Genomic DNA, 15,735 nt, shown 5'->3' with positions numbered 1-15,735 from the left:
GCACGAGCTATGTTTATTTTGCTGTTTGTTATTATTTTTGTGATCGCGTTTTGCATTTTCTTGTTGATGCATCACGCGTTTGAGCGTGTTTGCGTTTGTGATATTCAACTTTAATTTCGCCTATTGCATTTTTTTTTTTTTTTTTAAATTTGTTTGGTTTTCCATGGACAATGAGGGCCCGGGGCGAGAATTCAAATATGAACTCGTTCTCCTCGTGTAGTGTTTGCACGGTGGTTTTTGAAGACAGATGCACCGCTAGGTGGGGATAGAAGGTAAAGTGACTTTCAAATGGATTGTTGCGCTGGAAAGTACAGCACACGTGCAACTGGAGCCCAGCGGCAGGTTTGCAGGACTCTCGCTGGATCTGAAGAACTAAGAAAAGTATCGTGCGGCTCAAGCACATATCCTGACGGGTCAAGCAAAGGTCAATACTTTTGAAATTAAAGCGGATTATCATGATGGACCCATCATGGGCGAAGAACATTGACATTTAAAGGTAGTTTAAAAGCAAATTTAGGATTGTCTTTCTTTTAAAAAGTTACAATTAAAATACAATTAAAACAGCCTCATTAAAATTAAAGAATATAATTTAAATAAGTTGTTATTTTAGTTGTAAAGGCTATTTATTTCTAAAATTGTCTATATATTTATTAAATTACTTATATTGATGTTAATGATGACGCTTACCATCATTCCGTTAATCTAAATTAAAACAATGTATTATTATGATGCCGCACTGCAAAAGTTTATATGGGAATGTATCTGTTACACTTGGCTTGTGTTTGTAGCAATGTCGCATCTAAACACATAAACAATACTCACAGATCTTCTTAACGTTGGATCCTCGCAATTTTCAATCGAGTTTTTAAATAAATGCCTAAATGCCAGCATTCGTTTTTTTTTAAATGAATGAATAAACGGAGACTAATGTACCAAATGAAAGGAAAATAAAATATTACATTTTAGAAACATTACACAAGTTAAAAATCGAAGGATGTACTAATGCTGTTTAGAATTTGGCCAAAAGGCTAACCTTTGTTGTTTACGTCACTGTGTTGCTCGATACATTTTTATATTTAAATAAAATAAATATGATTTCTAAAATATGCGCTCATTTCCCCTTTTTGTTTTTTTCCTTTTGTTAATATAAGGGTAATTGTTTTGCTTTATGTAGAGGTGTCGAGCTGGTAACACCCACCACGCTTCCCAGGCTCAGTCTCTTCAAGAGGAACCTGCTCCAAATCACCAACACAATCCCAGTCGAGGCAAAGCGTGGGTCGCAAAGAGGGACTATGAGATCCGGATAGCCTTTCCTTGCAGTGTGTGCCATGCCAGACACGAAAATCCCAGAATGTGGAAAGTTTTGTTTCTGACTTCATGAAGTCTGTGACGGGAAAATTGCATTAGTTCGTCAGAAGGTCCAAGTGGAAGCAAATAGTATAACCTGTATTAGGTAAAAGTGTCGGGGTTTTATTGAAGTATATATCCGTCAATGTGCGTTTGGTAATACGCGTGCGTTTAATAATAAAAAAACTAAAAGTGGCTGTAAAGGAAGCGATCAGAAACTCTTCACTGGACATGCTCTATCATCTCAACGGATTACCGACATCTCAGTCCCCTTAAACCGGATGCACAAAGGGAATTAAATCACTCAGATTGTTTCCTCGTTGGATAAGATCACAGTTTGCACTTAACATCAACAGAAGCGTCACATGCTGATGGCTCAACGGGTACGTTCTCTTACAAATCCACCGCGTAAAAAAAAAACTTAAGTCTTAAAGTTTGCTCATAGTTTGTTTTTAATATTTGTGTAAAGCTATTTCATATTAGGTAAACACGTGTGTGTGTGTTTTGAGTTGGCTATGATACAGTTTCTGTCTGATGCAGTACGAAGACCTTGCCCTATATGGTGGCGGTATGGATGGAGTTGGGGTCCCGACGTCCATGTACGGGGACCCGCACGCGCCTCGGCCCCTGCCGCAGGTTCACCATTTGAACCACGGGCCACCGCCACATGTCAACCAGCACTACGGGGCCCACGCACCGCACAGCATCATGCCCAGCAGCATGGGCTCGGCTGTCAACGACGCACTTAAGAGAGACAAGGACCAAATTTATGGGTACTTTAGTGCAGCCATGCTTAATATGATAGTTACAACAATCTTTAATTGTTTAAACGGCGCGCTGGATTATTACACCCGCATTTGACAACGCAATTTATTTGTATCTACTTTATTACAGTCAGTACATTTCTGTGCGTATAGGCTATACGATCTTAAAGAATATGCCTGTTGGTTAAGCACATAGCAAATTCACCAATGCAATTCAAATAGTGAGCTGAATAATTAAACTTTAAAATAATGATGTTTATTTTTTATGAAAATAAGTATAGAGCGGTTTTAGTTTATGTGGCCGTCAAAACAATGCAAGTAAATAAAACTGTAATACAGTTTGTCAGAATGATTGCTCGCTTATTGATATAGTGTTTTGATCTGTTGATTTATGTACATGTTTATGTTGAATCTTGAAGGCACCCGTTATTTCCGCTTCTGGCGCTGGTGTTTGAGAAGTGCGAGCTGGCCACATGCACACCGAGAGAGCCCGGAGTCGCTGGAGGAGATGTGTGCTCATCCGATTCATTTAACGAGGACATCGCTGTGTTTGCCAAACAAGTAAAGTATTGATTGAAAAAAAAAATTTTTTTTTCAACGATTTAACTAAATATTCGGTTACTCAAATTAAGTGAAATACTGAAGGGGAATCTAAAACTGTTATTTGGGTTTGATGTATTTGTTGGGGAAAAAATCTGAGTGTTTTTGTTCTAACAAACTTGTGACATTTCTACAGATTCGGGCGGAGAAGCCGTTATTTTCTTCTAATCCAGAGTTGGACAATTTGGTAAGTGTTGTTTCGCACAGTTTTTGTTCCAGGTAAAGTCGCTTCAAAGGTCCATATGAGGAGTCTTTGAGGGAAAGAATGGAAGCTTTAGTGATTTATGAGGCCGCGTGTTATCAGAGGGCGTGGGGGTCTTTGCCCTGGGCTCCCTCTAAGCGTCGTCTCTAGAGGAACCTATTTACACTTCTGCTATTGTCACAACATTACAAAGCCAACACAATACCAGACGTGCCAAGTTTTTGATTTGAGTGTGATTTTTCGCGTGTATAGAATAACCAACGATGTTTGCTGTTTTAAGTTTTGTATTAGCTTGATATAATAACCAACTCTTATTATTGTTACTGTTATTATTATTATTGGTTGTTGTTAATGTTGGTATTTTTGTTGAAATATTTCATGCATTATTTTGCTCTTTCCTTAGATGATTCAGTCAATACAAGTATTACGATTCCATCTTTTAGAACTCGAAAAGGTGTGTTATCTATTTTATTCTCATTTTACAGTACTATCATTTTATTTTGTTCTCAAACAAATGTACAAATTAATTTTACATTTTTAATCAGGTGCACGAGCTTTGCGACAACTTCTGCAATCGGTATATTAGCTGTTTGAAGGGCAAAATGCCCATTGACCTGGTGATTGATGAACGGGATGGATGCAAGACCGACTTCGACGACCTCTCAGGATCCTCGACAAATCTCGCAGATCACGTGAGTTTTAATTGGCTTTCTATGACATCATGAAACAGGCTAATTAGATAGTGGAGCTGTTCGTATTTACAGTACAGGCAATTTATGGTGGAACATTAGAGACGTTTCCAACAAAGAAATAACTGCAAATCCAAATTCCATTTATTTTGTATTGTGTAAACAAACCTGGATAAGTTTACTGAAAGCGTTAAAATTCTTTGTTTTCTGAGGGGATAAAAAAAAAAATTAAATAACATTTTTTTTTAATAAAAATTATTATTTATTTACCTTAACATTTATAGTGCCTCAGCCATGCATTTGCCTTTTTTAGCTTCCTCCAGTATTCATCTCCACAATTTTAGGAAGAGGAGTAATTACTTAGTTACATATGCTAATTTATTTAAACAACATTATCTAAATCCATTTCTCTTTGCACTGATACGAATCATTAAGGCATTGCCCCAGGACATATCTTATTTTAGAAGAGGTATGATGATGATGATCATGTTGATGAAGCCCGTCGTGTTGGGTGCAGGTGTTGCAAAGGGTCAGGGTTTCCCCCCAACTGTCCAGCCCTCTGTTAGCCCTAATGATCAACGTTACATTTGCACGTGAATGCACTATTGTCTTTGAACTGATTGGATTGTTATTGTCAAGCAGGAGGGGAGTCTTTTTTCACTCAGAGACCAACAGTGTGTTCTTTACAGTTGTGCTTCCTATTATCAATGCACCTCCCAAAACAACAAAACCACAGAATTAAGAAGAACAGAATTTTACATTCTGCTTAGTTCTGTTCCAGGTCAAAATGGAGAGAGAGAGAGGCTTTTTTTCCATATTTAAAAACACAGATTAAAACAGGCGTTTTGTGATTTGGACTGATGTTAAACGGCCATGATAGTTCCTACATTACAGTGCTTCTATTTTCCGCCATGCAAAACGTTAGATGACCTTCCCCATCCACACTATTCCTGTAAATAGGCTAGATCTGAACCGCAGATGGCGAAGTCTAACCATCATACCTTCGCTTGGTCAGCTGAAATTTATTTGATGAATATGTACCTTTGTACACTTGACGATAACTGTAATCTTTTTTCATATTTTTTAATGCCTATGGGTGTAAACAGTGTTTACTAATCAAAGTCATGTGTCATTGTTCGTGTCATCATTGCGATGGTTCGCTGAGCTGGTTTTACGATTTTCCTGTGGACACAATAGGCGTTTAATGTTCTTGAAAGGTTAAGGGTCTAATTTAATTGACCAGATCTTCCATTTGCATGTCACTTTTTTTTTCCTTAATTTATATTTTGACCTGCCACTCCATATTTATTGTCCTTTAGCGCTGTTTAGCTTGTGGGTGAATATTTATTTAATTATTAAATTTTTTTAAATAGCCTTCAGGCTTTCTCACCTCCTTTTAACCATCAGACATCAATAGCCTGACCATTATGCAGCACAATAGCAGGATGTTCTGCAAGACAAGAGAAACCAGAACCAAAACCAGCAGCCAGATTGTAACTCTTTGACAATTTAGCCTCAGTTTGACACCTTTAAAATGTTTGGCATAGCAGCAATGCCAGTAGTGTTTCTGCAATGCTACTCGGTATAAAAGAGAGAAAAACATCAGGGTGGCGGCATTTTCCCCACGCAGGGCTTTTTTTCAAACAAGAGTGGGGAAACATCCAAGGCCCATGGCCTTTTGACCCCAAAGAGCATGCACTGAAGAAGGGGAAAAGGAATAACCCCTGCCGGCCTGAAGGACAGAGCACTTCAAATACTAGTCACAATAGAGGGTTGATATCTGGGGTGATCAGAGGCAGAGCTTGGGTTAGGATCAGGGACATCTACCTGCTGCTCCTCCAGGAGCCACTTTGGATCGGTGTTCCTCCCTTTATCATTCAAGAGATCGGCAAAGCAAACACCTTTTCCATTACAAGCGAATGGGGGGTGTTACGTCAGTCACCCAACTCGAGTCCGAAGGATTACTGGGGCTCTTCAAAGCACCTGTCTCTTGTAGGGGGGTCCCTTTGTTGCTTGCACATCAGTAGAAGTTGCTCTTGTTGAGAAACCTTTATGTTAGGTTAGGCTGTCTACTGTGACTCACCTCAGGGTGGGTTTTTTGCGAGAGTTTGGGATGGTAGTGGGGGGTTTTCCACAGCCATCCTAAACATGTGCGTGTTGGTGGGAATGCAGAGCCTAGAAAGGTCCATCACAAAGGCCGAAAGGGAACAAAGGGAAGCTGCAGGACATTCCAGGCCAGTGTTCACCTCGAAGGCTGCTGAAAGACACAGGCTGAGACAGGATGTTTACATCTATATCTGAACCTTCAATGGAGGTTAAATCCCAGCATGAAGTATAGTGGAATAACAACAAGTGTTAAGAGCCGATGCCTCTGCGTTTTAGCCGTCAATACCACCCAACTGTGGTCCAATCCCATGGTCCTCCAGATCATATCATGGCCATGGGGGACAAGAGATAAGAGCATCTAATCAATATGCTTTAAGCGAAACTATTAGCGAGAACAAAATCATCTGCGTTCGTCCAGTAATTATCCAGTCTGTTGCATCCAGTAGTCAGAATTATGGCCCCTTTGGAGAAGTATAGTTCGTGATAGATTGAGGTCATGGTGAGCTCATTAAGCAAGCAAACAGGATTTATTCTGTGATGCGTGCGGGGTGGCAGTCATCAGACCCGGCTAGTTTGCGCCGGGCCCCTTTGTCTCCGGGACATTCATCTATCTTCAGTTCATCTAATTATCAGCATCAGAACAATGCAGAGCGTTTTAGCTTTGGACCTTGTCATCTCTCAGATGCTGAAGGTACCGTGATGTGACACGGATGCCGTCAGGGTCAGCTTGAAGGATGTGGGAAACCGGTCGAAACATTCTACTTAGACTTGATGTGTGTTATATGCATTTCTCCACAGAACGCCTTCAGAAGTTTTGCTTTATATGTACGAGGGAAAGTGAAAAAAATGGTGGTAGATGGAAGCTAGAAACCTCTTCTTCTCCATGTCTTGGGGTGCTGCTTTTCGCTAAACAGCCCGAGGGCTTACTCCAGCCTTCCTCCAGGCTACTCTGGCCCCCCTCTGCGCTGCGCGTGCAGACTCCGGGTTTGGGGAGTGAGGTAGGGCTCAGGGAGCTGCAGAGAGCAGCAGCCTTTAAAGAGAGTGCAGTCACACAGGCTGCATGGGCCAAGTTGCCAGGGAACAGTCAGAAGTGATTAGCGTCGGGTTGGATCAGCCCCTGCGGCCTTCGTTTTCTGGAACAGGAGGAGAGAGGCTCGAGGAGAAGGGGGGGAAGAGAGTGTTTGAGTCTTCCTTAGATGTAAGGATCTCGCCCAGCTCTTTTTATCTATCGTTTTCCCCTTTTCTTTTCTTTTCTTTTTTCTTTTTCTGTAGTATCTTTCACCATTTCACCTTTACTTTTTTTACCCTAAAAGCCATGAGTTTTTTATACTTTCAGAATGTTATTTTTTATCACTCAGCACATTTTTGATATTTCATATTTATAAACACATTGAAAACTTATTTTTCTTTTATTCTTTTTTATTTCCTGTATTTACTTTTATATTGTTTCATTTTCAGTTTTTACTTTCTTTCCTTTTATTTTCACTCATTCTAACTGTTTTGAAATCTGATTTTCATAATCAAATGAAAACATCACATCACATATTTTCTTTATTTTAAATTTATATAGTTGTCTTTTTTCTTCTTCTCTTTCAAATAGCTCTTTTAAATTGTTCTGAATATAAAATATGACTAAGTATATTACTAAATATGAAGTATATTATTAAATATTATTAAGTGTTGCTAAACATTTTGCTATTTAATTTTCATAAACAAACTGATTTTCTTTTCTTTTTTTATTATTCCATTTCTCTGCTTTTTTCATTCCCTTTTAAATTGTTTCAAATATAACAAACAACTTTTTAGTCTCACTAACAATTTTATATTTGACTTGCATAAACACACTAGAAATTCATGTTTTCTTTTCTCTTCTGTATGTATATATATATATATATTCTCTTTGCTTTTACATTTTCTTTCCCTTTCAGAACATAATACTTTCTATTTTACAATATTCTTTCTGTTTTGTTAGTCTTTTTCTTCATATTCACAATGAAACCCTTACCTCTCTGAGTCAAGACTGTGGTCAACATGCAAACTCCTGAAAGCATAATGAGAAGAAACAGCAGTCTGTGTTGTGTGATTGTGAGCAGTCAGACAGTGTGAGACCACTGCCCTGCCCTTGACTTGCATTTGGATTACAGCATCACTCATATAGTAATACTTGGTGCTAACAACGTTGTGGTCAAAGGTTTGATTCCCAAAGACAGCATGAACTTCAATAAATAGCTAAAATAAGCTTTTAATCATATTCTGTGTGTGTTCACAACATATTTAAGCGCTTGGAAGGGAAGCGATGACTGTATTTAGCTGTAGTGTGTGTATGTGGCCACTAACTAAACTTAGTTACATCTTGAATGTGGCAACTGTAAACGGTAAATTAGTGGTTTAGCATCATAAGTTCTGTCCCTGCACTGTATACCAGTTAATAACTTCTAAAGTCTAACACCGTTTTCTCAACAGCCGCTATCAGGCTTTGCTTTATTGATGTTTTTCCCCAAGTTTTGACTTCAATAAATAGCTAAAATAAGCTTTTAATCATATTCTGTGTGTTCACAACATATTTAAGCGCTTGGAAGGGAAGCGATGACTGTATTTAGCTGTAGTGTGTGTATGTGGCCACTAACTAAACTTAGTTACATCTTGAATGTGGCAACTGTAAGCGGTAAATTAGTGGTTTAGCATCATAAGTTCTGTCCCTGCACTGTATACCAGTTAATAACTTCTAAAGTCTAACACCGTTTTCTCAACAGCCGCTATCAGGCTTTGCTTTATTGATGTTTTTCCCCAAGTTTTTTCGATTTTATTTTGAGTGCTAATTCAGATCAGATATTCTCTTTGCAGTGCCAAGTTTCCATTCCCCATTCAAGCATAGAGCCTGGACATTCATTACCCCATGTCAAAGACAGAACTCACATTGAATTAATAGCACTGGGGTTGGTGCAGAGCTTTCCTCGAGATCTCTGACATCGAGACAGCGAGAGAGAGAGTGGGAGAGATCTCGCTCTGTTGATTAGTGTTCCCTCTCACTGCATGGATACTCCTGCTCGCCACGGTCCTTGTGTTACTGTTGCTAATCAAAACAAGCCCCCCGCATTGCTCTTTCACATCGTGTTTGTGAGTGGCACTGGTGATCGGTCTGAATAAACAACTGGAGGTGAGGTTTTATCTCATTAAAGTGACTTTCTTCTTTTGCTTTTTCTCTCTCGTCCTGCTTTCACGCTGTTGTTTATCAGGAGATGGCTTGGATAACAGCTTGGCATCTCCGGGAACAGGGGACGAGGACGACCAAGACAAGAAACGGCAGAAGAAGAGAGGAATCTTCCCCAAAGTGGCGACCAACATCATGCGGGCATGGCTCTTCCAGCATCTCACGGTAAGAAGCAAATCAAGATCTTCTGGACAGAATTTGGAAGACTTTGTAAAGTGGGCCAGAGTCCAATGCATCTCTTGGTGAATTAACTCAATTCCACTGTTCTCAGCTCAGCGACCTGCATCCAAACTGCATTAAAACCAGCAGGGTGTGTTATTATCTGTCTCTCGGCCCTCCCATCTATTTCGCTCGTCAAAACCCAGGGCCGTATTCACCCCAGGGTGAATAGGTTTCTCCAAAACTTGTTAGTTTTGGACTGATTTGGGGCATTCTCAACCCCCTTGAATCTCGGCACATTTTCACCGGTCCACCTCTTTAAATTCTCACCATTCTCTTGCATCTTCCTGTTTTCCATTCTCCTTCAGAATTCCTGCACTTTCTAAGGGCTACACAGGTCCTGTACACATAGTAATCCTTTCCCTTTTACCCACCTTTAGAGTTTAGAGATAAAAAAAGGAGAGCCTAATTGAATTATCCTCTCTCTGTTCCCAGCTCCTTTTCAGAGCGATTTGTGAAGCAAAAGTGTTTCCCATTGCAGGATGTGTCCTGACAAAAAAAAAGTGTTAGAGGGGACTTTGGCCTCTGAATGGCCCCCATTGCAACACCCAAGCGATCATGCATTCATTTGCGGTCGGGGCTGAATGAAAGCTGCAGGATTACGTTTTGTTGGGTTCTACTTTGAGCCAGTGTGCAACTTTTGAGATGGGGGGGGGCTCTTACATATGGTCTAAGCCTCCATCTTTTGTGACCTATTCAGAGGTCCGCGATAAAGACCCCCTGTGCTGCCAATCTTAAAGAAAGGTGGAACATTAAGATTCAGTGGAACATTACAGTTATAACTGTTAGCTGCACTGGAACGAGATAGAGAGATCTCCTTTGGCATGCAAATGTGGACGAGGAGGGGGCTTCTTAATAGACATAAGTGGAATTCATGCAAATATGAGTGATTCTTTGAAAGCGAGCTTGTCGGATAGCTTCATCTTTTGAATACGTAGGTTCCTCGCTAAACTTCAGCAAACAATCATGGCACAACCTGCTGAGAGCTTTTTGATAAGATGGATCGCAGAGCACAGCTCGCATTCGTCCGTCACTTGGGTTGTGTAGAAAAGGGGCGGAGCTTACAGTCATTCATCAGCACAATGACAGCGAGCAAGCCAGGATTTGAGCAGGGAAATCTCCGTCAGTGTGTGAGAGAGAGAACGAGACATGTAACTGGACCCATCCCTCACCAGTGACCACGGGAGGTGAGGCCGTGACAGTGCCAAAATTGGTGCACACCCACGACCCTGCGCTGTCTATATATTCACTCCTGCCTGCCATCTGCTGCCCTCCCTCTGCACTCACAGTGAGAGCAAGAGGATCAGGGGCCAGGGGCCACCGCGGGGCCACCAAGGGCCAAGCCCTATTCAACCCTAAACAAAACTCTCCATTGTCTCTCTTTCACACCCACTCGATCATTTGTCAAGTAATGTCAAATAATGTCAAACAAAACCACGAGCAGTCAGCCAATGAGATGCAGGGAAATTCTCAAACTCAGGGCTGCATATGGGAAGTCTATCATACATAATGATGTAATTTCCTGAAAGAGTCATATGGGATCCACGTTTTTGCCTACAGTCTCGCATGGGGCGGGTAGACTTGATGCTTGAGGTCATTAGTCATTTAAACAGATTCGTTTTTAAGAAAAAGTCAGGTCATCTTGATTTGCTTTATTGATGGAGAAGGTAAGGAGAAATACACAACTCTAAAAAATGAAGACATTTACATGTTCCATTCATTATCGCTTTATGGATCATCGGACAGCAATGTTATTAACTGTGGAAGTTTCTTACACATTAATATAATTTTTTTTGCAGCACCCCTACCCATCCGAAGAACAGAAGAAGCAGCTAGCGCAGGACACAGGCCTCACCATCTTACAAGTGAATAACTGGTGAGTGACCTTTGACCTTTGACTTTTGACTTGCCAGCCTGACCTCTCAGCACATAGAAGTCAGGGTTAGGGATCTCTGTAACATTTCCATTTCAAGTCCGGTGATCCTGATTTCTCACACTATTATTAGACGCTCTTCAAAGCCCCAATGAGACAAATAAAAGTAAGAATATGAGCAATGATGAGGTTTGCCCGGGGTCTCCGAGGGACTTTTAGAAAAGTTGTCAAATGTTATGTTGGCATATTCCGGAATGCCATTCGGTCACCAGAGTTCTCCTGAATGTTTATTCATTTAGTAACCATCTTGATTGCAAAAGATGCTATTGGATTACACAAATCTGATAATCTCATTGCTAGATTCTCAATGTATGATATGGAGCATTACAGACTGAGGCCTCTTTGTATTGTTTATTTAGATGGGATTTATTTCGACAGCATAATTCCACATGGCTACAGTCAACACTGTACTTATGCAGACAATTTTGATATTTACATTTGTAACATATGCTGATGTGTATTTACTGCAACAATATGTTCAATATGCAACAGTGTTCACAAACATTTGGCTAAGACTCATTGTCTATGAGTAATTCCTTCCCCCAGTGCATGTCAGGGGCATTTCCTACCTCTCTGTTACGGGCTGCTGAAGCATATTAGTGTCTGAAAAGCAGTTAGGCTAATCATACCCTGAAGCTACTAGGCCAATGCTATATCAATTGAATATTTATTGAGCAATGACCCCTTTACTTGATTTGCTAATATATTGCAGCAAGAAGCACAATTAAAGCAAGTCTTAAAAACAGAGGTTATCTTTAGACTGCTGAGGAAAGGAAGAAAATACACCACAAATCAAATAAATCTATTTTGTTTTATCGTCTGCCACTATAAAATTCCCCATTAAGCGGAATGTTACTCAAACGCCATTTGTAAAAGGTGTTAAAATCGCTTTATTAACAAAACCTCTGCTTGTTTACATTATAAATTAGACTATTTCTTTGGTCTGGCGCTAAAACAGTACATTAGCTTTTTTTGTGGACTCCTGACAGGTCCATTAACCCAAAGGCCCGTGAGAAATCACACTGCATTAAGGGATATTTTGCAGTAAATCATAGCAAAAAGCTCACAGTAGTAAAAGTCCCGAGTGTTTAAATAAGAGTCAAATATACTGTGGGTGGTCAGTAATATAAATAGATTCATTAAATGTGTTCCCTGTCTTCTCTTTGACAGGTTTATCAATGCTCGAAGAAGAATCGTGCAGCCCATGATTGATCAGTCTAACAGAGCGGGTAAAGTGATGGCTTATTTTCTACCAATCACTATATACACAACGTGTGCATATATCACATATATATCCTGTTTTTGTGTGTTTAGTAAGTCAAGGAAGCGCTTACAGCCCCGATGGTCAGCCTATGGGAGGCTTTGTGCTAGACGGCCAACAACACATGGGTCTCCGGCCTGGCGGTAAGTTGCAGTTTGATTCTAATCGCACATTACTCACTTTTAGACCTGTTATAAAAATGCTGAAAGCATTTGCATGTGTTTTATTGTTTGTTTGTTTTATTTTGTTTCTCCGTCTCGCAGGTCCCATGGGAGGAATGGGTATGAACGTGGGTATGGATGGACAGTGGCACTACATGTAAACGCCTCCCCGCTTCCCAAACCATAAATGTAAGGAAATGCTTTGGTACTTAGAACATCCCCTCTCTTTCTCCTTTCACTCGGCGTGTGAAATCTGATTATGGTGGCAATTCTCTCTCCGACGACCCCCCCCATACACACACACACACATGCACACACACATGCACACACACACACACACACCACCTTCTTTCCCCGGCTCCATCTTCGCTGCCTGTCTCTGACAGTCCACAAATCAAGACGTATCGCTCGCCGCGGGCGGCCTGGCATGGAGAATTTTATTTAATACCCACACTGTGCTGCCCAATGAGCCCCTCCATAATGACACTTACCTTGATTAATAGAGCTCTTTATATGTAAATAGGCACCGCATCCAGCTCTCCAATCGTGCCAACACAGCCCTTTCCTCTCAAATAACAACCTCAGCCTCTGCTAATGAAGGGAGAGGAGCGGGGAGGTGAGCGGAGGTTAACATCCCCCCACCGAAGCCTCAGACACATTGAGATATCATGAGCTCCGTCTTGCAAGAGCCAGATACACGCCGTCTAAATAATTTCCAGACTATTTCATCCTACCTTTTTTTGATTGAATTATCATCGAGTCGTTACTGTAATTGCATCATTTAGAGGAATGTTTCCCCATCCTTAATTCGCTCTGGTTAAACACCATATGCTGGCAGATTGTTGGGATCATTATGAAGATCGGTTTTCCTGTGTAAAGCGGATAGAGACACATTTATGATTTTAGAGGCAGGTGGATGTTTTTTAATTTTTTTATTCAAGGAATATTTTGGGTTGGCTACAAGGGTTGGCCCGTTTTGCAACCTTTCTTGTGAATTTGGCCATTTTCTGGAGAATCTGAAAGCAGAAATAATTTCATAAAAGCACTTACATTTATTTTTCTTCTTTTTTTATTATTATTATTTTGCTGTAAAGCTATTTAAATTCTCACTTTATAGTCGTTTTAGGGTTTTAGACATTACGTGTTATGACATTGAAGTTGTAAAATTGGATATAACTTTACTCAGAAAAAGTTATTATCAATTTGTTCACAGTAAAATCATGTTTTCTGGCTATACACTGTTAAATTAATTAATTAATTAAATTATTTAGGATTTATTTATTTTAATTTAATTTTTTTAAGTTGTAAATAAAGAGTATTGGAGTATGTTTTACAAAAAAATATATAAATACTATTTCAGTCCTTACTTCAAATGTTCATATTTAATTCAATGAGTTACTTGCTATTTCTTTGTAATTACTTGTGAAATTTCCTAGCAATTTCTGTGAAAATTGTTTCTATACACTACATTTTTTCAGTGCACTGCTGAATTATTATTTTTTTGTTTACGTAGATTCACTTCTGTTGTAAGTGCCTTACTGTAACCCAGATTTAGTTTACTTTAAAGAAAAAAGAGGGGCATAATTAAATACATTTTTCTCGTAATCGGCACATACCCAAAATATTCCCTTAATGCTTTCACAATGTGGATACTAGTGAATACATTTCTTAATATTGTATTTTTCACTTCATGTTGTAGGTTTTGATGGTGGCCTCAGGAATAGTCCCGGCGCTGGCCAGAGGCATGAGGAGTCACGTCACATTCATCCTCACCTGATCACGTGCCTGTCCGGTCACCTCCTGTCTACACGAGACCTTCCAAATCTCTCACGGACCCCTCATCATCTGGCCATCATATCTCCAGCCAAAGGACTGTCTGCAGGAGCACCAACATTACAAAAACAGACTTGAAGCATTTGTGCCAAAAGAGAGACTTCTGAAAAGACAATTGGAGATCTTTTCTTTTTAAATTATTTATTTATTCTTGTTATACTGTCAAGAAGCGCGGGGACCACACCATTTGTGCACTTTTGCTCAACCATAGAGTGGCCGCCCCAGACGCAAATATTCCATACCTCCTCACGCACAAGTGCACACGCTCATATTAAACGCTTTTAACTGTGGAATCAAGTAAAAGATGCTAAAAGCCCTCAAGAATTGAAATGTGAGTGTATGACGAGTTTTTTTCTTTCTTTCTTTTGGGAAATGTTCTATGTTTGGGTTTGTGTCATTGACTAGGTTTTAGACCTTTGCATTTATGATTCTACAAAGTTTGAAGGAAGTGGAACCACTTGATGGGATCATTATGGCACACATCTGACACAAATTCCAGTATGTGAAACCGCAAAGTCTTCCCCACATGAGATGTTTTGAAAAGCATGGCTGAGAAAATGAGTTGTGCATTTATTTGTCGAATTGGAGAGCAACAGTGCTCTTGTAAGGCTAAATATGCCTGGAGGAGTTTTTAAACCACTAGAGATATTCCATTGTACATAATTATGTAAATGTTATTTGTAAAACACATCAATGTCAAATAGGCATTCAGTCGAGATCCTTTAAAAATGGAGTTGGGATATTGTTGTACATTTTGGTCCGTTCTCACTCTTGCTTTTCTCGAAAAGTCGATCATGTGTTTGTCGAGGTACTGATAAATTCGATCGATGTTCCCGCTCGGTCCATGTTTCCTTTTAGGAGTCTTTTAAAGCACTGCGGTATTTCTACACAGTCAAAAGTCGAATTCTTGTAATAAATGCTTCAAATTTTCAAAATGTTAAATCTCTTGCTTTGAATGTTATTCCATGCATTGTATCGACGCAGTCCAAATTCATTTTAGCTATAAATAACCATTTTTATTTTGCAGAGAAAATGCAACTGTGCTACAGCGTATTTACATAATCATTAAACATTTTTGTCCGTTTAAAAAAAGAAAGAAACGCATACGAAACGACATTTCAAAAATTATGTAAAATGTGTGAATATGTGTGCATCGAACAATCCTAAAATAAACTGATAATTGGCATACTTGGCTATATAAATAACGTCTACTTAAAGGTGCATAAGAAAGTGTCAAATAATAATTTCATAACTATTTAGTCTACCCCTAAAACCATCTAAGAAGGTATTAAGATTGATGTAGAGGTCTTTTGTCAAATGTTTGAGGCGATATGTGCAGAAATAAATCACATTAATTCAATATTTCCAACTCAGGCGACTCTACCTCGTGTAATTTTTCAGAAACACAA

General features: G+C 39.6%; 1 protein-coding gene across 1 annotated transcript; it reads left to right on the top strand.

Moving 5' to 3' along the window:
• Nucleotides 1-1,450: 1,450 nt before the first annotated feature.
• LOC107549505 (homeobox protein Meis2-like) lies at nucleotides 1,451-15,200 on the top strand. Its single transcript, XM_016230620.1, has 12 exons — nucleotides 1,451-1,730; nucleotides 1,888-2,120; nucleotides 2,531-2,672; nucleotides 2,848-2,898; nucleotides 3,317-3,367; nucleotides 3,459-3,605; nucleotides 8,866-9,084; nucleotides 10,938-11,014; nucleotides 12,242-12,300; nucleotides 12,386-12,475; nucleotides 12,596-12,682; nucleotides 14,193-15,200. Exons 1-11 carry the CDS (start codon nucleotides 1,713-1,715, stop codon nucleotides 12,652-12,654), a joined length of 1,146 nt encoding a protein of 381 aa, XP_016086106.1. The 5' UTR covers nucleotides 1,451-1,712; the 3' UTR covers nucleotides 12,655-12,682; nucleotides 14,193-15,200.
• Nucleotides 15,201-15,735: the final 535 nt, after the last annotated feature.

The sequence above is a fragment of the Sinocyclocheilus grahami genome, unplaced genomic scaffold (genome assembly GCF_001515645.1).
Source record: "Sinocyclocheilus grahami isolate Dianchi unplaced genomic scaffold, SAMN03320097.WGS_v1.1 scaffold374.1, whole genome shotgun sequence".
In the NCBI taxonomy this organism is placed as follows: domain Eukaryota; kingdom Metazoa; phylum Chordata; class Actinopteri; order Cypriniformes; family Cyprinidae; genus Sinocyclocheilus; species Sinocyclocheilus grahami.
This window is presented reverse-complemented; position numbering and strand designations above follow the sequence as displayed.